Raw genomic sequence first — 25,793 nt, 5'->3', positions numbered from 1 at the left:
GCTATGGTGACAGATGAATCAAGAGATTGAAAGGCTCGCTCGTGTTGCCAGCAGCAGGCTTATGTAGCCGCACACAAAAGTGAGAAGGCGACGTAGGCGGCCGAACGCGTCGTTAGGGACGAAGAAGATCATCCGAGCAGCGCGGCACGTCAAGCAGCAAAAGCAGCGGGGGTGGCTGAGCGCTTTTATTACAGAAAAAAGTTTTTTTTTCCAGTGTGGTGCTCAGCTGGAAGAAAAGCGGCTGAGGATGGCTGCTCCTGAAGTTGCAAAAGCCACCAGGAACACACATGCCCACTGCCCAGCTTGAAGAATAGAAGCGGGCAAAGGCGGAAGAACGTCCAGCAGCAAAAGGACCTGGCCCATGCACAAGTGCGGCTACTCATTTCTGAGTCGTTCTAGAATACGCTAAGCCTTTCCTGCAATGCTGTCCTTGCATACACTCATGCTTTCGACGACGAGATGGGCTACCATTTTTGATGTCAAGAAGCGAAACCAGTACGTAATATTTACCGAAACAGCAAGCCTGTAGCACGTTCTCCATCCTTTTCACGTACACAGATTTCACAAATAGTTTGAATAATTATTGCTGGGTTTCAATTGTAATGTGCATCCTTGAAAGAACATGTGATTCTACCATTTTTACTGCGTTTATTCGACAAATTTTCGTAGTTAAATTCTGTGATTCCTAACCACTTTGAGGCTTTGTACACACTTTTCGGATGGCGGTTGAAAATTAGCATTTGGTGCTTCTGGTTGCAAAACTATATATTGGATTTCTTGAAACCTGGATGTACTATTTAGGTCGGAAATTTTCGTGCTGAATCGGCAAAATCAGCGTATAGACTGAAGAAAGCTAAGCCGTGGCAGTAAACTGTCGCCTAGGCTGTCGCTGAGCCACTCCCACACCCAGTGGTCGCTCCCAGGGGCATGTGCTTTTGGCTCCACCCAGTAATGCCGAACTCCCATCCAATCGCTGCGTCGCGGTCTCTCCAGGCAGCGGTCAGAGCTCTCCCATATTCTTACGCGAAAACTTCATCAAGAGAAAATACAACGAGCCAAGAGATCCTCCTCACGGGAACTGCGTAATCTGGTTCTGGGGAACTGACCGAGTGCGCTCTTCCTCCGTTAATACGGAAGATGTATACGGTACAACGGTTTCCCAGCCGTGACCGTGTCAGAAGGAGGATCGTCCTCCTTTGTTCGCGCCCAAACCTTCACCGGGAATAAACATCCGGAGACGAGTGCGAGCGAAAAGAAGACGCAAGCACGGCAAGCTTCTCGAAGACGGAGTCGCATCGGACGTGGTCTCGTAGACCGACACGGGCCGCTGAGGAAGACTCTTCTGGAGGACCCTGTCACCGCGCGGACGTGGCCGGGAAGACGAGGCAGGCGGGGAGCTTGGCTGTGACGCATGCGCGCCAATTTCCGGACCTCCGGCGCAAAGAAGAGGGCTCGCCTCTCGAGAGGCAGCTCGTAACGACCGCGGCTATTATTGACGAGCGGCCGAGAGAGAAGCTTCCCTCTTGGAACTCCCGTGCGCACCGCCCACGCACGAACGCACGCAGGGCACCTCTGGGCTGGACCGGGGCTGCTTTGGAAGCCAGGGCCCCGACAAAGATGGCCGCCGCCTGCAGCCCTTATTGCTCCGAAAGGAGGGGCCGAGGAGAAGGAGCTAGGGCCCTCGAGAAATGGTGGAGGGGACGGCGCCGTAACGACCCCGCGGCACGCACGCGCTACGTAGTGGGCAGCGAAGCGGTCAAGGAACACTGTTGTCTTCGGTTCAGGTCAGATAAGTGGCGACCGGGGAGCTGTGGTCAGGGGAGCCTGCATGGGTGTTACAGCGGCTCACCGATGGCAAGCCTGGGTTCATAAAGAAGAAAGATCTTCTCTGTTCAGATTAATGTTGTTAATGTACATCTGGCCTTAGCGTCAAGATAGGATTTCCGTGCCGCGTGGCTATAAAGCAGGTACGTAGGTGGGTCTATGAGTATGATGAGGGCGGAAACGTGCACTGCTATACTCAGTCCGGTGGGTCCGGTGGGTGGTTGCAACCTGTATCTTTGAAGAACGTACAGCAAGGTAGTTTTTGGGGGTTTCTGATTATTCCAGTTACCACTCACTCACTCACTCACTCACTCACTCACTCACTCACTCACTCACTCACTCACTCACTCACTCACTCACTCACTCACTCACTCACTCACTCACTCACTCACTCACTCACTCACTCACTCACTCACTCACTCACTCACTCACTCACTCACTCACTCACTCACTCACTCACTCACTCACTCACTCTCTCTCTCTCTCTCTCTCTCTCACTCACTCACTCACTCACTCACTCACTGAGGTCAACATAAATCCCGTTTGCATTCATGTACTTACATGGCCACAAGTATATTTAGACAACGGGAATTCGGAGGTATTCGCCTGCGCCATGGCAGGCGCCATTTTGGAGTTGTCTTTGGGTGGGTTGAGCCCGTTGTGCCAGATACCGTGTTTTCGGGCCTGGTTTGTTCCCAACTATAGCTCTAATGAGACAAAGAATTAAAATACTAAAAAGATAAAATGGCAAGTTTTTAAATATCTCTCAGAATTTTTAAGGACAAGCGCGTATCAGCAGACAAAAATTCTGGAGGTCGCTGTGGCAACAGCTCAAAATTGACACTGCACTCTAGCGCTCAAGCAAGGTCGGTGTAGTCACGTGAATGACTCCTATTATTACCAACTGTAAGGCAATTAGTCGCAGGTCTTACGGCGATAAGCTGTTTATGGGAGACCATCGGATTACGCGTCAGTAGAAGGCGAAAAGACAACTGCATTTACTATCACTGTACACGTGGCTCGTCTAACGCAAAAACCCAGCAACTGCCGAAGCAGCTTAGATCCCTAGCACAGCCTCTCGCTGAATTAACCCCATCAAGGCACCTTGTAAACGACCACATATATCTCTTTCATTTTATTCACTTGCTAGGTGGCTGGGCTCCCAAGTCATTTCGCGTCGAAATGTCGGCCTTTTCAAGGTCAGAGAGTTGTTTGAAAACGACAGTAAAAAAAAAAAAAACGTGAGGGAAGTCGCGATTAAACGATAGCTCCGAGCTACGGAAGCGCTCCTTTCTGACGATAAGACCGGACCTCCAGACGATTAAAAATTTCTTCTTGTAAAATGCCCCATTGAGTTCCGTTTTCACTTTCTTGCGTTGGCTGTGCCTTTTACTACAACTTGCCCTTTTTATTGTGCCGTTAACATTTGGTTAAGCGTCTCGGTTTTTCGAGAAACGCTGACTATTTTTCAAGCGACTGGACTTGCGTTTTTAAACCGTGCAGCGTGTAATGGGCCCGGGCAACCGTAAAACATTTATCTTCTGTTGCCTTACCACACAAACAATACTGCTAATGGTCTGTTCACAAAGTGTATCGTTTCCGGCCTTCAGACTATAATAAGGCGCCCAGCGGTGACACAACTCGCGATAACTGATGATCTCCTCGGATGCATCATGTCAACTGGTGCTAGGTACGGGCCCAAGTTGACCGGTTGGATTGTAAATAGCCTTCAACTCTTTCAAGGGTGCTCGGTCATGAATCTGATCCTATGCTACTGTCTCTTCTGATAATTTTTTTATTTGTTTCGTTCCTTCGCTTTTTTCTTTTTGTTATTATTATCGTTGAGTTGGCATCAATATGATGTTACCCACTGTTCTTGCCCCCGCATTACGTAATGCCCATGGGCCCTTCAGGCTTCAATAAATGGTAAATGAAGATGAAAAAATGGCTGAGGCTTAGCTAAGGTTAAGCCTAGTCAGATGCGAAGCACATAGATGGCTAGGCTTGGTAATACATGGCTTTCCTTGGTTGACGTTCATCCCGCTCTTCATCGGTCTCTGTGGCACGCTGAAGCTTTCGCTTCTCGTTCAAATCAGCCCTGCTTCTAGGCGGCATCCCAACACCTGGCCGCCTCGTAAGTGCCCGGAGAGCGAGGCAAGCTCAGCTTTATACCGCTGCTGTAGCGTCACGTGGTCAGCTGCAGCGCCTCTGATGTGGAGCCTCCACCGCCGCGGCCGACCGCGCGAGCCGGCAGCCCATCTCTCCTCTGCTGTGACGTCATGTTGTCACGTGGTGTCACGTGGTCACGCTAAAGGTCAATGGTAGCTCCACCGCCGCGCTCGACGGGCTGTTGTGTAGCTCTAGTAATATGCTTCGCATAAAAAAAAAAAAACGGCTTCCTGACATATTTCTTCGCTCGGTCGCCTACTTCAGTCATTCAATGACAGGATACACTCCAACACGCCCAGCTAAGAAGCTCGATGCCGCCAGCACCGACGCCGCAAAACGTGCTAAAAAATGTTTGTAATGCTAGCGTGGTCCTGTGCGTAAAATCGATCTCTTCTTTTTGGGCATAACGTGAAATTTGCTGTTCAGCACACAGCGTTGGCGGACTGCATGCTCTTGTGTGGTTTGGGGTACGCATTTCAACGTATCACCTTAACATATGTAGATATTCTATTCTTATTTCTCGAGTCACAGGGCTTTAATGCTAGTTTGACTGTAAATACCGTCAACACTTTTTTAGGCTTTTTTCTCATATTTCTTTAATTCAAGTGTGTGCTCACGGCTTGAAAATGCCGCTGTCTCGCAAAAGTAAGACACAAACCACTCACACTTTGTTAGGCTGCAAAGAGGCTGCAACTCTTCGATCAGTCCGTATTGCATGTACGACCCCCAGTACAGGTGCGACTTATAAGACCAAATTACAATTTCTGACTATTTGTGCAGTAGCAACGACAGTCGTCAATCAGAACCCATCCACACAGTACCGCTGCACTATAGAGTACCAAGTAATGTTCAAAACATTAATTTGTAAAGAACTACTTATTATAAGAAATTCGCAAGCACGCGTGACTTATCGCTCATGTCCAGACATCAGCCGTGAAAATAGTGCTGTGCCGCTACTCAAAAGGGCTCGCCAAGAAATTCTAATGATCACTCTCTTTAAGTGCGAAGTTGATAAGACTCGCAATGACAAAAACACCGCAAAACAAAGAAAGACGGCATTGTCTATAGTCTGAGGCTGCACGCAGTGCCTGCTCCGGAGTGGCAAAGAAAGCGAAAGAACGAGAAAGAAAACAGGAAGAAAGACGTGTCCACAGAGTCCAGCAGCACAGCACACAGCTCGCACTGCTGCGGGGTAGTCGGCACAATGGAGAGTCGGGGCCATGTCCCCCTACTTGCTAGCCCCTCCTTCTTCGATTTCACTCGGAGTCACGAACGAGGCGTCGAAAGAAGAGGCAGTGGGAGGAGACGCGACACTTCGGGGTGAGTGTATACAACGCGCACTGCGAGCGGCCGTGCAGGCTACGCGCATGCCCCGCTCACGTAGAGAGAAGTAGGAAGCTCGCCATCGACGACCCCGCTCTCTCCGCGGTGGCGGTGAGAACGGCTGCATCTGAGACTCCGTGTGCCCCGTGCCGCGCTGCCTCCTCCCTCTGCTCTCCATCTCTCGGCTCGTCATCACCGCGCCGGCCGGCGTCCGTGCTCGCACGCTGGCTCTCAATCAAAGCGACGCCAAGGAACGCTGCGAAGTAGACCGAGAAGGAAGCACAAAAAGGCGCGGAAAACTGCAGGCTAAGGGGGAGTGAAGGGAGTACGCGACGTGCGGCGACGACGCGTGTTTGGTCTTTGTGTGTTGTGTTGGGGTCCGCGGTGGCTTCCTTCGGTGCGGGAGGCGACGTCTTCGTTAGGATGACCCGGCGCTGGTGCCGGGAACACTGTCTGCTGCCGATGACGGGAGCCGGGAAGGGAGGAGCGCTGTCTGCTTCCTCGCGTGCGCTGCTTGCGGACGAGGAGCGAGGCGTCGTCGCCGCGCGGAGTGCTCTCCGCTGCGGGAGACGAGTAGGCGGGCGGTCCGCGGCTGTGTGGTTGCGCGCATTGATTCAGCCGTAGTAAGCGTGCATCCTCGGAGTGCTGCGCACGCAGGAAAGACAGGGAGGAGGCGTGGTCGGGAACATCGAAACACATGCGAGCTTTTGCACGCAGGAAGAGAAACGCAGCTCGAGCAACCAATTTCATGAAAACAGTGAGTAGGGCAAAGCAGAGAGGTTGTGTCAGGCGTCTTTGCCAGTTTTGTGGCGCCATGTCATTGGTAGTAGCAGCACGCCTGCCACAGCAGAAAAGGAAACCGAATGACGTCACCATACCAGGGTCACGTGATGACATTTTGGCTAGTAAGAATGGAGCAATGCCGTATTCATTTTCTGGCCGATGGCAATGCGTCATGTCTAGTCTTGTGCTTTACATGGACGTAAGTCGAAGAGTGACTTTCGTCTAAATGATGCAGCGCAGCAGTAGCGATGACTTCATCCCGAAGAGGCAGATAATTAAGTTTTTCAATCCAGGAATGCAGTTGACGTCTATATTCGCGAATCTCGGAGTTCATTACGTACGCGGTTGCCTGTCCAACATGCTATAGAAGGGGAAGCAAAAAAAATAACGCTTGTAAGATGCGTTTGAAAGAAGGAGATGAAGAGGAGGAAGATGTAGTGGATGATAACGAAAACATTTTTTATTTGGACCTAAAATTAGCTGTTGGTCCCCCTTTTCTGTAGTCCATTGGGTCCTGCAGCCGCTCTTGCCCTTTCTGTCAGCTCCTGCTGAACTTTTGGGTCTGAGGTGGATAGTATTTTCTCCCGTCGCTCAAACGTTGGCTGTTGTATCCTTTTTATGTTCGTGTTGTCTTGGTAGGCCCATACCATGTCTAGGCCCGCCTCTATGCCACAGTGAAACAAATAATGAAAATATATCAAGGCACTGAATTTGGCTGGATGGTTCATACTTTAGAAAGGGTAACCCAAAAATACAGAGACAGAGGAACTCATAAGAGAGAGGGAGGAGAGAGGGACAGAGGAAACAAACATCTGACACGACACTGCTACGCGCTAGTTGCTAGAAGCGCCAGTCTTGTTTTGTTTTATTCCTATATCACTTTGTTTCTGGGATACATTTTTGAAGAAAAAGATAGCCATGATGAAAAATATACATACTTTCGTAGGAACTTTCCCTTGCAGCCTCCTTGCTTGGTCACAGCAACGAGAATGTGCATTCCACGATACACAACTCCTTTCAGAATCGAAACGGCTCTCATCCTGACTCCTTTCTTGATACCTGTTTCTTCGAGCTGATGCGCAAAATTCATTCTTATTGAACCATCCAATTTTGCACACGTAAAGCCCTCTTCCCATATTCAGTCATCCATCTCGGAGGAACCAATTTGTTCCATTTTTTTTTAATCAACCAGGCTTCATTCACACTTTTCTCTAAAAACATTATTAGGCACCTGTAAGTTGTCGCCTGTGTCTTGGACAATCACCCACAGTGGATCATCATCATCATCATAATCAGCCTGACTACACCCACTGCAGGGCAAAGGCCTCTCCCATGTCTCTCCAATTAACCCTGTCCTTTGTCCTTTGTCATGTTGTTGTTATCCCTTATGGGGGTCTATTCTTGTAGTAACGCTCAAAGGGCTAGAAGCAGTTGTCGCTCTCTAGCACCAGCGTGCCAGCCCTAGCAGTCAGAGCTGTGACCCCCAACCCGCGGTGCGGTAGGTCGCAACCACGGCGGGTTCGGGCCAGAGGGGACAAACACGAGTATGCTACTCGGAGGAGCGTTTATTGCTCCCGAGCAATACAATGCAGCAGCAACAATACAACCGCCGTAACGAGCGAGGATGTTCCGCTCGCGTACGGGGGTGGAAAACACAAAGGGCAGAACGCACGCAAAATTGTGGGGGAAGTAGGTTCCGCTCACCTCGCGTGGTTCCTCGCTCACGGCCCGCGGCGGTCAAGTCACACACGGTGGCCGGGCGATAAGGGCAGCGGTCTCCGTGGCAGATCTCCGATCCGTGCGTGTGCACGGCTCCCGCCAGAAGACGAGCCAGCCTCGGAAGAAACGCGTCTCCTCCCGGGCTGTGGAGAGGAGGTCTCTCCGTTGTAAGAGGGGAAAGAGGGAAAGTCTCCGCGGCGGGGAGCGAAAGGAAGCGGGGGTGGCGAGAGTGCCCTCCCTCGCAAAACCTCCCGAACGGCGCGCGCATAGCATCGCGTGATAATTACGCGCGGCCGTTACAATGGGGCAGGGGATTCATGTGTATCCCCACATCCCCCCCTCCTTAAAACTGCCCTACGGCCGAGAAGTGGCCGCGTTCACACAAAAGGGTATACCGAGTGGGGCCGGCGAAACACCGTTTAACTTTAAAAACCAATAAAGAAAAGATTCAGCTCACAGCCAGCAGTGCCGTCGTCGAAGGCCGTGGACGCAAGGGCAGGAAGGCAGTGTAGACGGCCGCCATGGACGACCGTGGAGCCCAGGGTTGAAGGGGGTCGATGACCGCAGGTCCCGTGAGTCGGCCAGGGCAGCTTTGCCGGGACGCGCGGGCGGCAGGCAGGCTCAGGGCAATTACGCACCGTGTCATCCCATTGTATAGCGTTCAGCAGGCCTCCACTCAGCTGGTCGAACCGCTCGCTCTTGGCTCGATGGCCCTCTTTTCCTTTCGTCGGGGGGTGACAAAGGCGCGCCGACCCATTTTCCCTCTGCCCCAGAGGACTTTCGAGGCGGGCCCAGCGGGGCACCAAGCTTCTCTTGCGGGCGAAGCCCGCTGCCGCGGGGACAGGGGAACTCCAAGGCGGCTTCTCTGCTGCAGTTTTCGCCATGGTAGACATAGGCGCCGGTTTCTCCGAATTCTCGCTCGCTCGTCCTGCGGCCGACCGGAAGCTGTTTTTCTTCTGCGCAACTTGGTGGCGACAGCGGGCTCTTGGCTCCGGAATGCGGCCGCCTTCCAAACAGCCTGGCTCTCGGTGTTAGAAGCAGCAACGGTCGTTGCGGCGTCCGCTGGCCGTCCTCCGGGCACGCTGTGAAGGCTGGCCTGCGGCTACAAAGCTGTCTTTTCTTTTTAGTTACTTTTAACGATTTACACACATTTTTTTTTTCTTTCAGTTAATCTAACCCCGCTCGGTCTTTTCCGACGAGAAAGCGTGTGCTTGCTCCGGAAGCCGTGGTGCGAAATATGGAAGGGGTGTTCCGTCCATATTAAGCAGGAGAAATTACTCCCTGCGCGTTGGTCAGAGTTGGTTCTGCCGTGGGCGCAAGGTGTAACGAGGCGCCGGGCTCTGTTGTCGAGCCTTGCGTCTGGGTGCGGCTGCCTGCTGGCGGGGGAGGGTGTTCTCCACAGGCCACTCGTTCCCTCTGTCAAAGTAGGGTTTGAGATCACAGACATGCACTGGCCCGCCGGTCGGTCTTAGCGTCAAGTCCGCCAGCCTGTAGACGAGAGAGGAAAGTTTCTCCCGAACTACATATGGTCCCGTCCATTTCGGCGCCAGAGAAGCAGAAAACCGCTTACTGGCATCGCTCAGAACGTGACTGCGCCTCAACACCAGGTCACCCGGTTTGTAGTGAACTTCCCGGTGAGAGCGGTCATACTGCGCTTTCTGCTGGGCCCGAGCAGTGCCCAGATTCCGGCGTGCTTTGTCCAAAGCCACCGTCATCCTCGCGCGCAGCCCGGTCGCATATTCGGCGCGTGCCGACCAAGCAATCGGGGTGTTGCTGCGAACCTGTAGAGTAAGTTCTAACGGGTTCGGCAGCTCCCTGCCAAGGTTGAGAGCGGCAGGTGTGTACCCAGTCGAGCGGTTCACGGTCGACCTGAGAGCAAACCCAATCTCGGGGAGACAGGTGTCCCAGTCGATGTGCGTCTCCGCAAATGCAACGAGCATGTGCTTGATGTTGCGGTTCACGCGTTCCGTGGGATTCGCCTGGGCGTGGTACGTGGTTGTTCTCCTGTGCTTAATGCCAAGGGCCGCACAGGAGTCCACGAAAAGTTTGGCAGTGAAGTACGATGCATTGTCCGTTATCAACTGCCCGGGGTAGCCGAATCGTGTGAACACCTCGATCAGCTTCCCCATGATTACGCGTGCCGTCAGCTTTCGAAGTGGGAACAGTTCCACCCATTTGCTGAAATGGTCTGTGACAACGAGCAGATATTGGTTTCCACTCGGAGTCCTGGGGTAAGGTCCCATGACGTCACAAGCCGCAATTTGCCAAGGACCCTGGCTATTGATCGGCTGCATGAGCCCAGGTGGGCGTCCACCACGTGGCTTGACCCTTTGGCACACGTCGCACGAGCGGGCGTAGCGTATCGCATCCCGCTTCATGCCAGGCCAGGTAGCGAGGCGGCACAACTTGAGGTAAGTCTTAGGGCCACTCGCATGCCCAGCGATGCACGTGTCATGAAAGTAGCGTAAAAGTGCTCCTCTCAGCGTGCGTGGAATCACCACCTTGAAGGACTCGTGTGTATCCTTCTCGGAGGGGATATATCTCAGCAGGATGCCATCGGAGTCGAGCAGATAGGAATCCATCGCGCTCACAGCATTACCAGCTGTGTTCGAGCGCCCCGCACGGACAACAATACCAGTTGCCTCCATGTGCGCTGCGGCCGCGCCGCCCGGCTCCCTGAGCCCGTCGAACACTTTTCGACAAAATGGATCCTCCCGCTGTGCCTCCAACAGCTCCTTTCTGCTGAAAACGCTCACCACTGAACTGATGTCTTCAAAGTGGTTTACGCTTTCGCCCTGGGAAGGCGGGGTGTCCCTTCCCTCGGGGCGTTGTGTGAGCTGCGCGGCAGTCGCGCTGCTCTGGCTGTCGGGCGCGGCGGAGTGGGCAGTGTTGTTACTTCCCAAGCCGTCAACGGGCGCGCGCGAAAGTGCGTCCGCCACCACGTTGTTCTTGCCCCTCCTGTAGCGCACGGTAAAGTCGTAACGCTGGAGGAGTAGCGCCCATCGCGCTAGGCGTCCGGACGGCTCGCCTAGGCGTCTCAGCCAAGTGAGTGCCATGTGATCAGTCTCAATCACGAAAGCGACTCCATCGACATAGTAGTCGAACTTCCGCAGAGCGAAGATAATCGCGAGACATTCTTTTTCTGTCACGGAATAGTTTCTCTCTGCGGGAGTTAATGAGCGGCTGGCGAACGCCACCGGTCTCAGGCTACCTCCGTGCTCTTGAAGCAGGACTGCTCCTAAGCCCAGGTCACAAGCGTCCGTGTGGATCACAAATTCCCTGTTCAGGTCAGGCAGCCTTAGCTCTGTGGTTTCCGCGAGCGCGCAAGTGAGATGGCGTAGTGCCGCCTCTTGCTCGGGTCCCCAATGCCACTTCACACCTTTCCTTAACAGCGCTGTTAAGGGGGCTTGCAGAGCTGCGCAATCTGGGATAAACTGTCGATAAAAGTTCGCCAGCCCCAGAAAGCGTCTTAGTCCGCCTATATCTGCCGGCGACGGGAACTGCAAAATAGCCCGCAGCTTGTCTTCGCACGGCAGAAGGCGTCCTTTGTCTAGCGTAAACCCCAACAGTGTTATTCGGGTCGCCGCTATCTGGGTCTTGTTCGGGTTCAGAGTGATTCCCGCAGACCTCAGCCTTTCCAGTACATCCCTGAGATGGCGTAAGTGCTCATCAAAGGTTTCCGAATACACGACAATGTCATCCAGGTAAGCAAGAGCGTGGTGCCACCTTGCATCGCCTAGGACACGGTCCATCAGACGCTGGTACGTCGCGGGCGCGCCGACCAGGCCGAACGGCATTCGGGTAAACTGGAAAAGTCCCCTGTGACAAGTGAAGGCAGTTTTCTCTCGGTCACTGGGGGTCATCTCCACCTGAAAGTATCCTCTGCTAGCATCGAGCGTAGTGAAGTACTTCGCTCCACCAACATTGGACACTATCGAGGGAATGCTCGGAAGTGGGTATGCGTCCTTCCGTGTCACCTCGTTCAGGCGTCGATAGTCCACACAAAGGCGGGTTGTTCCATCCTTTTTGGGCACCAGCACCACTGGAAACCCCCAGGGGCTGTTTGATCGTTCCACAACGCCCGTATCGAGAAGCTCGTACAGTGCGTTATCGAGCGCTTTCCTCTTAGCCAAGCTGACTGGCCGAGGATTGCACTTCCATGGAACAGCGTCGCCTGTCTCAATTTTGTGCCTAAAGGCCGTTGTACGATCGCTTTTAAGCGGATCCGCCAGGCAGGCGGACTGGCGGACCGAACGACCAGACAATAGGCATTCGCCCCGTTCGGCAGGCGGAAGGAAAGTTGGTGAACTTCAACTTTGGGGCGGACGAGCGAACCGCCCGGCGACCGAATTGCAGCGATTGGCTGCTTTTTACGTGACGTAGGCATCCGCTCCTGCCGGGCAAGATGGCCGTCCGTCGACTGAACTGGGGAGCGAGGCATAGGTCGTGGCTGTAGTGGTGGCACCTATGCCGCGAGGCATACTATATTGGCCACATGTTGATATTACGAGTGTTCAGAGCGACTGCGAACTTCTCCGCGTGCAGCAGCGGCGAGCAGCGACAGTTTCCCGAGTTGAAATCGACGCTGATGTTAAACCCCATAAACCAACCAAACCAACCAGTTGACAGAGCGCCTCTTCAAACCGACGCAAGACCTACGCGTTGGCTGTGTCACGAAGTGTTTATATGGAGCTGTTTGTGGTTGCTGCAAGGGTTCCTAATTCCTGCGAGGATCATCACGCACAGCGGCGAACAACAGCTGCTCACGGTGAACTTTTGTGCGTGCATGAGCTGCGTAGCACAGTGACTAGTGTCCGCGTAGTGAAAGTGATTGCGATCGAAGCGAGTGCTTTTACGTCAAGGCAGTGAAATGTGCGCCTTCGAGAGCTCACTACGCACGCCGTGCTTTCCGAATGCTCAAATGAGCGTGGCGTTGTGCAGCTAGTCGCATTCGTTGCGATGGTTGCAGTGATCGCGACCGAAGCGTGCACATGACGTTGTTGCTGGCTACGCATTCGTTACCATTTTGTTCGCGATTCGTGTTGGCACTGTGCTTGAGAATTGCCGTGTGTGCGACGTGACGCGACGCGAGCTTGGCTGCACGGCCGTAGGACTGTTTTGCGGCGACAACAGCGATGTCGCCATCCTCTGCGCTTTGGTGCTCCATTCAGTACGTTTTGTGATGATGGGTGCTCGGGTTACGACTCGCCGGAGAAACTGTGTAACCTGTGTTAAAACATCGGTGCAGTGCAAATGTATCTTCGGGAGCGTCATTTCTTTTTATTTCCTGCCGGCTGTGCGCACATTTGCCTGCAATAAACATATCGGCGTGATGAATGGGTGACTGAACACTTCCGCTAGCCATTTCGGTTTAGGTTGTAACATGGAAACAAGAATCATTGCCGCTTTTGAATCACGACTGATTGACAGCGTACAAATCTCTAATATGTGCCAACTCATAAGTCTGTTTTTCATGAGCATTTCAATTGATGTAGCGCAGAAAAAAAAAGTGTGGCAGCAGCTTATGCAATCAAAACTGACCACAGAGCAAGTTGAGCATAACGAGTCTTGATGAAAAAGAAAAAATATTGAGAAAACCTTTGCCATTGCTTTTTTTCTCTTTTTGTATAGCAGTGTTAAGTCAATATTGACAAATGCTTGGCAGTATTCAGTTCAAGTGGGATGTTGGTTTCCACTGCAATCAGAAAAATACAGTGGTCTTGAAGCACCTCATAGGCAATGACAGTGTCTGTTGTTGATTTTGCTCATGGTCCTTTTCGATCCGGGGATCAGTGGTACGAAACTGGATGTGTTCGCAATGCTATTGTTGCAGAGCTGCTTGCGAAATCGGCCTTATTGGTGTTAAGTGGTTGTTCAGCGGTGCTTAATGGGTCAGCCGCAGCACTTTGTTTAACAAGCCATTCTCAAAGCTTTGAGAAGATCTCGTCGATGCACTTGCATATGTCTGTCTGCTACCACCTTCATTTGCCTGTGACTGCTTGCCACAGACATGACTACTTGCAGACTGCAAAATAAGCCCTGTGGAGCTGGTAAAGCTACGCTAGGAACAAAGACGATGGTAACAACATCACTGCACAGGGTAGCAATTCTTGCTCTGTCGTCGTCCCTTAGCACAGTTTCGACATGCCAACTTGCCACCGGTGCACCCCACAGTACGCTATGATCAAGTTCTGTGAAATTTACAGAAAGCAACAACGGGAGAGGAAGTAGGTTGTATAGGCATATCTAGTGCATGCTGTACAGATAGCTTCCTGCCTTATTATAGCCTGGCCCCTCTGTTTATAATCCTTCATCACCCAGCACCTATGGCCCTATTTGTGTTATTGGCATGTGCTGCAAATCACCAAACACATTTCATACTCTTGACCCTGCTAGATTGTTTTGGCCCATTAAGTTGTTTGATTCAAATCGGCAAGCTTTTAGAAGACATTTCTGCAATAGCCAACTTTTTATTGTTCTTCACGACATGCACCGTGACTGCAACATCCCCCTATGATGCTTTTGTTCTTTGCTTTGAAAAAGCATGCATTTCCCCTATTTATGTGAGGCTGGTTTTCTCGTGCTTTAACTTGCATCCAATAGCTCTAAACTGGATCCAAGCTTAAACAGCCAGCCTTCGGCAAATTTCCCTTGCCAATTCTTATGTATCTTGCCTTTTCCTGCAATCTCGGACGTCCGCCAAGGCACTCCTTTGGGCCTCAGCTTTTCATTACTTGCATTATTACCGTCCCTTCAGTGTTTTGTCATATGCCTTCACTGACAGCCATATGGTGTGTGCCATATTGCAATCAATACCAGCATTTCAGTTGTTCAAAACAACAATTAGCATGCCCTGGATTGTCCTGTTTGCTAATGTTACTAAGAATGCAGTAATATTGTTTTTTATTGTCAGCATTACATTTTGCCAACTTATAAGGCCTTCCGATAAAGGTATATTCACTGTATACTGGTTCAAATACCTAATAATCCTCATACACCCACCCACAACCTAGGATATTTACACCGTGACGTGTTGTTAGTATCACCGTCTTCCAAGTTACTTGCATTCAATTCCCCTGTGTGTCATCAACTTGGGTATTCTAATGGCACATGGCACAAATCTAACTTAACTAGAATCCTTGAATTAGTTCAGTCCTGAGCCGCTTGTTTTATTTTCTCAGGCCATTTTTGAAGGTCCAGTGTGACAGCACCAAAAGTGCATATTTGAATGTCTTCATCTTATCCAGGTTTTTTTTGCTCCTTACCAACACGTCCCCAACTAATCAGTCCCAACTTGTAGTCTCTCGTGCACTAGGTGCACTAACACTCTTGTGCCTCGTTTAGCTCATATGCCACTGAATTTCAAGATTCGTTTTTGTTCGTGCCACAGAAGGCTGTAACGGTCTTGCATCCCACAAGGCTGTGTATCTTACTGTCCTGCGAAGTGGTTACTACAGAAATCATGCTATAAATTACGAACTCACTGAGCTCCTACCTGGAACACCATTTTAAAGCTCGCTACTAAAGTAACGTCATTTAGGACCATTGAGGTGTGATAAATATGAAAACAAATAGATCTGATATAGTGCTCAGTCACTCGGTCACCTCGGCAAACCAGTACAATGCTCTCTTATGCATAACGTGTTCATTGAGAACTATCGGGGCAGATTTACACAATAGTAGCATTTGGGCTAACTTTGCACAAGCTAGCTCTAGCTACCTACATTCGCTCACTGCAAAGCTAAACATGCATTAGTGCACCCACCTGTTGTTGACCAGGCTTCTCTTTGTGCTTGTCTGTTCTGCTCAGCTGAGCAACACACTGACTTCATGATGTGGCTCAGTGAGAATTCTACATCTGTATGCTTATGCATGTAACTTGTATATAGTCACATGTACTAAGGATAGTATTAACTGGGCAATTGGTTCAGCTTAAAAGCTCTCATCATCAGATTGCAGCAAAGAGATAGCAATAAAAGACAAAAGTCATCACTGCCTTTCTGTTTTTCTTCGTCATCCTTCGGCCTGACTTCAACTTGGTTTTTTTCCAACTTCCTTATGACTACTGATGGCTCAGTTAATTCGTTTCCTTGCAACCCAGACTGGCAGTGGAATAAGGATATTTTGCTAAGAAATTGGTAATTAGTAACTAGTACGACATCATTCTATATATAACAAGTGGTGCGGATATCGATTAACAAATACAGATTCTCTCTTTTGCTTGCTGCTTTGGGAATCATAGTTGCCCTTAAAATTTCTCATATTATTTTTTACTGATCAGAAAGGACGTACCTTCAAGATTGCTGTAGAGCTTTACTGGAGAACTTAAGCATCTATGGCCCACACATACTTCAATGGCTTATTTTTCAATTCATTCTGTCCTGAGACATCATAGCTCTTATTTCTGAAAATTAACTTTTTCGCATTCTGCTTGATATGATTGTGTTTTTTTGAGGTAACTGCAAAATATGAAGCAGTTCCCGTTCCCTTGACTATACAACGCATTCTATCCTAGTCTCCGCCAATATTTGCTATGTAGACTTTCCAAATCGGTTCTTGCATTTCCTTAACCTCTAGGCCAGTGTACTTACTCCCTTATCTAATTATGTATGGATTAATGAGGATGGCACATGTATACTTTTCTGAAATATGAAGCAACCACTTTGTTTTAAATTCATGGGACAGTTACAAATGCTTTGTGGTCGTACGCACAATACGCCACCTTGTTTCTGTGCATGTCAACATTGATTGGCTCTCAACAGAACTTTCCACACTTGTTTACTATGCTGCATACTGGTTTGCACAATGTTCACTGCAATGTCACCTCAGGAAGCACTGGTAAAAGGAAGCGGCCTGCCCACTGTCACTGCAGAACAAAAGCGTGTTTAGTACAGTGATGCGCACCATATCCGCTTTGAAGCTACTGAGCGGTATTTCTATTTCGATTTTTGTAATGGTGTGAAAAACATGACGAAAAAAAATCAGAAAAGAAATCAGTATTATTGCGTCGTCATTTTTCTGTGATATTGTAAACACCTGCAGTTAACACTGATCTTCCATATTAGTAAAGGTTGGGAACATTGTAATTTCCTCATGTATAGATGCATTCATATCTGATGGTAACATGCTAAAATATGCTGATTTTTTCATGCATGCATAATACACACATACACATACACCTTTTCTTTAATGAGAGACAGTGGCGTGTTTGATGTCATTTGACCACACATACTATGATGTGGATAGAGTTGAAGTGCAGCGGGAGTGAACAGGGACACAAGAAGAATGATATACAGGTGATGCTGGATTTCCCACAGCTGAAGAACCAAGCTGGGCAGAAATGATCTGGTTTGGTTTGGTTTATGGGGTTTAACGTCCCAAAGCGACTAAGGCTATGAGAGACGCCGTAGTGGAGGGCTCCGGAAATTTCGACCACCTGGGGTTCTTTAACGTGCTATGACAGAGCATTGTTAAAGGCTGTGAACAAGCAGTCCACATCAGCAGCAGCAGATGCCCTCTCTACAGATGCAACAACCAATCTTGTCAAGGTCACCTTGACGTCAGAAGCAGTAGCATGGACTAAGCCTCGGTACTATTCCCTTTTATCTAAGAGCACACAGAGGCATCTGCTCTACGTCACCTCTTGTGTAGGACAGTCCAGCATACACTGTTCGTGATATCGCTTTGGACAGTTGGCAGTATCAGTGAGGTGTTTGTTGCGGGTTGTCTCTTTTTGTTTCATGTTAACTATGCGTATCTATTCCTACATCAAATATTTTTGTTTGCATTGAATTGGCATCTAAGCTCAGTCAACAACCAATGTTCAGTTTTGGTTTTTGGCTGTCAGAACATGTTATCACCGAACACAATAGTCAGATTCAATTTAAATCTGCAGTGAAGCTCTGCCATCTGGACCGCCGCACAGAATTCTTCTGCGCCAAAAAAGTAGTCCGCTGTCAAAACTTTTATTGTATACTACCATAAGAAGCTTATTACAAGAAAAAATGATAACTTCTAGAATTCTGATACCTGGATAGATTAATAAAGTCAAGCATCGAACAACTAATTTTGTTTACTGTTATTGGTTAGTGGAGTAATACAGGATGCCTCGGGCCATGACCGAGTGCTAACAACTGCTGTTTCTTTTAAGTTTTATCCTACTATACATGAGGTACGCGGTATGTGAACCAGAATCATAAAATTTCAGTCACAGCAATTTCATCTTGCTCAGATGTTTGATGTGTGTTCCACAAGGTCACCATCCTCAAATCCAGCAAACCATTGTCATGAAATGCACCATTATTTTTTTACTTGCAGTTATGTTGTAGGTAGGTAGCCAACGTCTGTGTTAAGGTACTCCACTCAGGATGTCGGTTTGCTTCTGCAAACAATGGAAACTCACTAAAAGCATGTGTTTGATTTCACAGACGGTTACCAGTTGAAAATAATAACAGTCATATTCACCCGACATCACTGCTATCATTCAGCAGCACAGAGAACCCTATGCAACAATTTTGTGGCAACAAACGACAGAGTGCAGGAACCACTGTGTATACGCATGTATGGAGTGCATGCTGCACGTACTGTTTCTTACTTCAGAATGCTGGCCTTTGCCAGTTACCACCCAGCAGCTATTGCCCCATTTCCATCACTATGCAAGATCAATGCTCAAATGCATGTGCGGTAATTAGTATCCAACTGTACAGCACTGCATACAAGAATTCCCAGTAAGTGTCAGCAGTTCACCCATGATGGCTATCATTAATCCTGCTTTTCAATTATAACCTCAGGAATGCCTTCAGGTACTTTCCCTGGGCCTTTTCACACCTCTGTCCCATTATGGGGACAGTGCTTCTAATTAGCCCCCTCAGTTCATCCATCAATAACTGTTCCCTCTTGAGGCTGTTCACTGGTACATGTTCCTCCATAATGTCATTTTCCACCTGTCTTAGTTGTTTTTTGGGCTTCTCCCAATAAATGCAGACTTCATAATCTCTTTTGTCAGTTAAATTGTTATCCTTTGTCATTGTATGCCCGTCGCAGCATTCCTTTCTGAAAATTTGACATCCTTCATTTTAAATACCCCTAGTATGCGGTCTTGACATTGCGCGCATCCATCCCGGCATCTGTGGGATTGGTACGCGTTACAGATTCCGCAAATATGTGCTTCCGAATTCGCTCACGCGGATATGTACAGGTCACAGCCTGCCTTAATTTCGAGTGCTACCATACTGTACATGCGCCCGTTTCTTCGCCCTCCATCACGTGCCCCAGTAGTACGGAAGCTCTTTCGCAGCGGCTCAATGCGCGGGCACAGCGGGGAATCAAGGCATCAACCCACGACACGATTCACTTTGAAACCGGTTCGCATCTCCGTGGTTCGCCGCGTGGCGTCACCTTTGCGTGTGCAAAGTTCTTCGTCCTGTTGTCGGCTGAACTTCGGCACGCCATGGCTATGCCGAAGTTCAGCCTAGGTGCCGGTCGCCGAGGAGCAAAAAAAGACCACGTTTTCGCGCCGTCTAGGTTGCCAACAGGAGCATGCTATTGGACAGACGGCAATCCCGGGCGCGCCAATCGGAACGCTTTAAACCATCCGCCTCGTCCGCCAGCTCCAAAATGATCGTACAACACCCATTCCGCCCCACGCCCGAGCGAAGGCCGAAAGCGAGCGGTTCGCTCGCTGGCGGATCCGCCCAAAAACGATCGTACAACGGCCTACCAGCGTAGTGCAGCCAGGCCGCTCCGTGAATACGGCGTCGTACTCGTTTAGGAGCAGAGACAAACGCGCTTTTTCCTCCCCCGACAAGCTGTCTGAGTTGTCCAGCAGCGGGTGGGGAGGCCTGTATGCCGCCGCGGCACAGAGTGCAACCGCAGGGGGGACAGGGGGTCGCGCGGGAGGAGGGAGGTTCCCTCCCGCGCTTTTCCTCTCGGCGCGGTCGACAGGCTGGTTGTTCAGCCGGGCCGAAGGCGTTTCGAGGCTCTTTTTCGGGCGATCGTTGCGTACGTCTGCGCGCGAAGCATCGGAAAGCGAATGTGCTCTCGACGCTTTTTGGGGTTGAACGAAAGGTTTCAGGGTGCCACATGCTCGCTCCCTATATCCTCCGTTGCAGACGTCAATAACAATGCCCGTCTTGGCGAGGAAGTCTCTACCAAGAATAATTGGAACCGATAGGCCGGGGAGGTGAGCGAAGCGCTGGCGCCTCACTCGTTTCTCCCACCGCACCACAAGCCGCGCGGCACCGCTCGCGTGTGCAGTGCCGCTGGCTTAATCGGAACGTGGGGTTGCTCGCTCGCAGTCGGAGTCCGTTCCGACGCAGATGCTCACATACCTCGTCGCCAAACAGGGATGCGCTCGCTCCTGTGTCTAGCAATGCCATGAACTTACGTTGTGCCACTGTAAGCTCAATAAGCGGTACTGGCGTGTCGCTGGGTGGTTCCAAACGACAAGCCAGCGGGGCTAGGAGTTCGTGTGACTCACTGAGCACCGCTGTTGACGCCGCCGGCTGCGAAGCGTTGCTTACCGGCGGCTGCGTTCGTTTCCCGAAAGCGCGTGCTCTCGGTTCACGGGGCGTCTGCACTCCCGGGCGTAGTGCCCTCGTTGGTTGCACCGGTAGCAGAGGGTATTCGGCCATTGCCGGGCGGGGCAGTTGTCGCCTCGCACCGGCTGACCGTTCCTCCCTGCCGGGCGAACCGCCGCAGATGCCCTTTGGTCTAGCGTCCTCGGGTCGGTATGTCGGTCCCGATTCTGCATACCTTGGCCACGCGCAGCGTGTGCTGACCGCATAGCATACGTGTACGGGTCGAGAGCTCGGTCTGACAGTTCCCAACCGTTTCTCAGTTGCCCGTCACTTAATGCAACCATTTCGGCTCCCCGGGAACGGTTTCGAAAAGTGTCTCCGTTCCAGGCGCATCGCGGCTCAAGTGCCTGCGACGCTGGCGGGGGTGGCCGATACGCGCGGGAGGCGAGTATGTCCGCCTGTATGCGCTTGGCTGCCGAGGCGAGTTCGTCCAAGTCCCTGAACGGTACGCCTCGTAGGTAGGCTGCGAAGGTAGGGTGCGCTTGTCGCGTAACACGCTCTACCTTCTCGCCGTTCGAAGCTGAGGGGTCTGCAAAACGATAGAGTTCGTCCATCGCCCTCACGTACTCAAGCAACGATTCGTCCGGATGCTGAGTACGCAGCTCCAACTCGCGCCGCAGACGACGGTCGTAATCTGCGGGCAAGAACTCCTCGCGAAACCTCGCTCGGAACTCCTCCATTGTGCGAGACCGATGGCCAGTAAGGCGGAACCAGCGGGCAGCCTGATCAGTCAGTGAGATTGGCACGACACGCGCCAGAATCTCGCCATCGGAAAGCCCTGTCGCCTGCTGGTAGGTCAGCATGCGCTCAAGGTACTCGTTGGCACTGACAAGATCGTGATAGCCGCCGTAGCTGGGAAGGTCCACCCTTAGCCTCGGACTCGCCGCTGGAGCGGGTGTTTGCAGGTTGTTCTGCACGATACCCGTGAGGCTCTCTATGAGGCGCAAGGCGTTGCGCAACACAGCCTCTTGGGCCTGGCCAGGTAGTTCTGGCTGAGGGCCCAGGTGGGATGAGCAAGATTGCACATGTCGCGCCATGCTCTCCCTACCTGGCGGCATAGCGCTTGGCGAGAAGTGCCTAGCGTCGCCGCTCGTCTGAGCCGGTGTGTCGTGTGAAGCACCGCTCGGCTCAAACGATATAAGATCACAGGGGCTAGCGTCAGCCTCTGGGAACACACCTGCAGTAGTTGTTACTGCCGTGCCAAGATGTTGCTGCTGAGAAGCCGTATTGGACAACCACAGCAGGGACTGGATGTCAATCCCGCTCGTCGCCATGGCTAGTCTGTGTGTCGGCAGTCGCTCACACAGACGCTCGGTTTGTCACACCTCTGGCCCCACGTTGGGCGCCAAGAATATGGGGGTCTATTCTTGTAGTAACGCTCAAAGGGCTAGAAGCAGTTGTCGCTCTCTAGCACCAGCGTGCCAGCCCTAGCAGTCAGAGCTGTGACCCCCAACCCGCGGTGCGGTAGGTCGCAACCACGGCGGGTTCGGGCCAGAGGGGACAAACACGAGTATGCTACTCGGAGGAGCGTTTATTGCTCCCGAGCAATACAATGCAGCAGCAACAATACAACCGCCGTAACGAGCGAGGATGTTCCGCTCGCGTACGGGGGTGGAAAACACAAAGGGCAGAACGCACGCAAAATTGTGGGGGAAGTAGGTTCCGCTCACCTCGCGTGGTTCCTCGCTCACGGCCCGCGGCGGTCAAGTCACACACGGTGGCCGGGCGATAAGGGCAGCGGTCTCCGTGGCAGATCTCCGATCCGTGCGTGTGCACGGCTCCCGCCAGAAGACGAGCCAGCCTCGGAAGAAACGCGTCTCCTCCCGGGCTGTGGAGAGGAGGTCTCTCCGTTGTAAGAGGGGAAAGAGGGAAAGTCTCCGCGGCGGGGAGCGAAAGGAAGCGGGGGTGGCGAGAGTGCCCTCCCTCGCAAAACCTCCCGAACGGCGCGCGCATAGCATCGCGTGATAATTACGCGCGGCCGTTACAGTGGGGCAGGGGATTCATGTGTATCCCCACACCCTTCAGGATAACAACAACATGCGAACTGCGTGCTCAGAGGTCCTCTGGCCAATTCTGGATTCCGACTGCCGAAGCTTTTTTCTGTGGAGCTTTTTCTGTTTTCACACTTCGTTCTGTGGGTGAAGTAGTGAGCAGTGTCTCGTTGCAAGCACCAAATCCAACTGCATTTATCCCCCTCCCCCACCCTTGAGCTTCACCGCTTCAGAACCAGATGAAGTTGCACAGTTCTTCGCGCTACCTAGTTTTTTGAAGTTAACTTCTCTTACATTTTTTGTTTTATGGCCCGATCACTTAACTTCGACATTACTATTTTTTCTTACGGCAATAACGTTCCATATTGCAACCATTGCTCTAAACACAGCCGTTTGTGCATTGATTACTGGTACTTCAACTTCTCCTGCTGGCAAGAAAGCCAGGATAAGCTATACGTGAGTCTGGACCGCACAGAAAGGCTACATATTCACTGAAAAAAAGAAAATGATTTTTTTTTATGGGAAGTTATATTCGCTGAAAAAAAAACAACGAGAATTCCTCTCTGAATTCAACATCGAAAAAAGTCCGCCGAATTTTCAAAGAATAAAATCCGAAATGTCAACCTATCGCATTCAAAGAGGCAAAGTAAGGCGGCCAATCTAAGTGGTGCCGTGTTCGTTTCCCTACTCCCGAGAAGCCAAAAAGGTGATATCGTAAACATATGAGCGCAGGGTGCCACCTTTTAACTCGCCGATCGCTCAATTTTGAACGACTACAGCATAGTGCGGAGCAGCAGGAGCTCTTTGTTAGCAGTGGAGTTAATGCAACAAGCCAACGACTAGATCAGTGCTTAATATTGAGGTAAAGGAAGAAAAAGAAAAAGCAGCGAGCAGATCTGCTCACACGCAGTCAATGACAACTCTTTGAATTCTTGGGGTCGATACATGTGATTGAGGCCAAGTTACAGACAGTACCGTTACAAAACCAATATTGCGGATGCTTGTGGAGGGAGGGAAGAGAAGCAGAAGCTAGGGATCGATGGACACCATGAATATTGCTTATAAAACGATCCACGGGGTCTTCAATTCTGCGGACACAGTGTCTCTGTGGCGTGAAGGAATTTGGGAAGTATTTATCACATGCATTCTTAAGGTTTTACCTTCTGTAGATTACCGTGTTGCCTTGCGATGGCAGCTTCTGATGTTTCGGAATCGGCAGCACATCAGAGCAAGTTTCAAGAACTCAGGAGTGAATGCTCTGAACTGCTCGGAGGTCCGTTGGGCAAGTGCTTAAGATAACGATGAAGTTATGCAGCAAGAATGCGAGGAAAGCACCTTGCACAAATGCGTCATTAAAATCACGTCCTCACACCAGGTCCTCTCCGCACGCACATTCATGAGAAAGGACATCGGGAGCAGCTACTCTTTCAGGTTATTCGCTTGGTTATTCACCCATCGGAGGCCCCTTATAACACAAAAGCGTTAACGGTCCCATTGTCCAGAGAATCTGGTGCCGCCATTGTCGGCATCGGGGTTAGCCTTGTCGGCGTTGGCGTTGTCAGCGTCGGCGTCTGCCTTGTGAGCGAAAAATCACGAGCATGACTCTGTCAGGGGGTCCTCAGAGATCAACCTAGGGGGCAGGTTGGCCACCTAGGTCACGTGAACTTGGGGGGTCATCACAACATGCCCACCGGGTAGTGAGCAAACTACCCACCCTGACAGGTGGCAGTCAAATTAATTATTCGTCGCTTGCGAAGAGCAATCTGGGTCGCACAAGGCCCACAGCTGGGGAGCGCCTGCCATCGCAGTGCAGTAGCGTATCGCTTAACCGCTGCGCCATGCGGGGTATGAGGACTCCGAGGTATCTATGAATGTTAAGTAGATGGTTTGGTTGGTTTATTGGGTTTAACGTCCCAAAGCAACACAGGCTATGAGTGACGCCGTAGTGGAGGGCTCCGGAAATTTCGACCACCTGGGGTTCTTTAACGTGCACTGACATCGCACAGTACACGGGCCTTTAGAATTTCTCCTCCAAAGAAATTCAGCCGCCGCGGCCGGGATCGAACCCGCGTCTTTCGGGTCAGCAGCCGAACACCATAGCCACTGAGCCACCGCGGCGGCTTGAATGTTAAGTAGAAAATCACCTACTACACATATGGGAATTAACCAATTACGCTATCACGTCATACCCTTACGGTGGAGCTTAAGTATCTCCTTCAATTCTCGACAATGATTTTTAAAAGAACATTCAGGAGAATTAATTCTGTCCAATTATTGTTTTCAGTAAACACAAAATCTGGCTCTTTCTGGATGTGCTGACGCTTGTCCGCCAGCAAAACACATTTACCGGCGAGGAGAATGGATTGAAAAACATTCCCACCAGGTGATTCACACTTGTGACGTCCTTAGCGAAAAGGACGGGTTGCCACAGTTTTGAGTTGGATGGCCTTTGAGATCCGCAGTGAAAAACAGTGTCGAGGAATGCGTTCTCCTTGCGAAATCAACGGAAAGTGGCGACACCTGTCTCTAGATTTTTAGTGTTTTCTGCCCTATAAAGGTTCCCTTTTAGATTGCAGTGGTCTCCTCAGTATTGAGACGCGGCACCCTACTGCTACAGGCCAACTCCTACTTCTTGGCGTCCTTTTAAGAATACGGGATATTTATAGCTCTAGCTCTTATGGTGAATATTTTAGGCAAATGCGTGTTTGTCGTGTTCGTGGCCAAAAAGCGTCCGCGAACACGCGACCACCCCGAGCACTTAGGCTGAGCCGGCTACTTCGCGTTAATTTCGTCATCAGGTGCCGTCGCAACAAGACGGCACCAAGCACCTTTTTAAAACGCCTCTACAGATTGCACTCTGAAACGACTTAGCGACATGGCATCCTTGGCGCATGATCAGTAGCAGCCGCAGCAATTATGATTAAGCTGCAAGCGGTCACGTGCACCATCAGTCGCTTTGCGGAAGGGCGACGGATGCGACCGACGTGGAGTGTCGTACTAGGAACGCTGCATGTAGCGGGAGGTCAGATCCACAAACGTGCAGCCGTTGGAACACAAAAAGTATTCCCTCGCGACGCTGACCGCAAACACGCTGCACGACATGGCGTTTAAGTCCGTGAAAACACAGTTCTTACGCCATAAAGCACTCGTCTGAACCCTTTCAGAACACAAGCACAATCGTCACACACTAATCTGGGGAGATATCATCCAAAGCAAATGCAACAACTGCAAAAGCTCCAGTTGGACAAGCTAACGCTGATTTTCTTTACGGGTGTTATCGCCAAAAGTTTTTTTTTTAGTACGGCATCACTGAACCGGTAATGGATATAAAGTACGAAAAACCGAAATAGGCGCAGATAAAGCCTTGCTCTAAAGAAGTCACCCGTGTAATCACTTGGCGCAACTC

At 50.8% G+C, this 25,793-nt stretch overlaps 1 protein-coding gene across 1 annotated transcript; it reads right to left on the bottom strand.

The window, feature by feature from the left end:
* Window positions 1-5,369: 5,369 nt before the first annotated feature.
* Window positions 5,370-21,670, bottom strand: LOC149342671 (uncharacterized). Its single transcript, XM_089546831.1, has 2 exons — window positions 20,488-21,670; window positions 5,370-5,572 (listed from the first exon to the last, which is right to left on the bottom strand). Exons 1-2 carry the CDS (start codon window positions 21,668-21,670, stop codon window positions 5,370-5,372), a joined length of 1,386 nt encoding a protein of 461 aa, XP_089402957.1.
* Between the last annotated feature and the right edge of the window lie 4,123 nt (window positions 21,671-25,793).

Source organism: Amblyomma mixtum, chromosome 5, assembly GCF_055824585.1.
Source record: "Amblyomma mixtum isolate Tamu chromosome 5, ASM5582458v1, whole genome shotgun sequence".
NCBI lineage: Eukaryota > Metazoa > Arthropoda > Arachnida > Ixodida > Ixodidae > Amblyomma > Amblyomma mixtum.
Note: the sequence above shows the minus strand (reverse complement) of the source record. Positions and strands in the feature narration are given on the sequence as shown.

Coding starts and splice junctions, on each gene's coding strand:
- LOC149342671 (XM_089546831.1), bottom strand. CDS start 21,670: ATGGCGACGAGCGGGATTGACATCCAGTCCCTGCTGTGGTTGTCCAAT. Junction 5,573..20,487: donor TCGCCCGGCAGGGAGGAACG/GTCAGCCGGTGC, acceptor TCTACTTCGCAG/CGTTCCTTGGCGTCGCTTTG.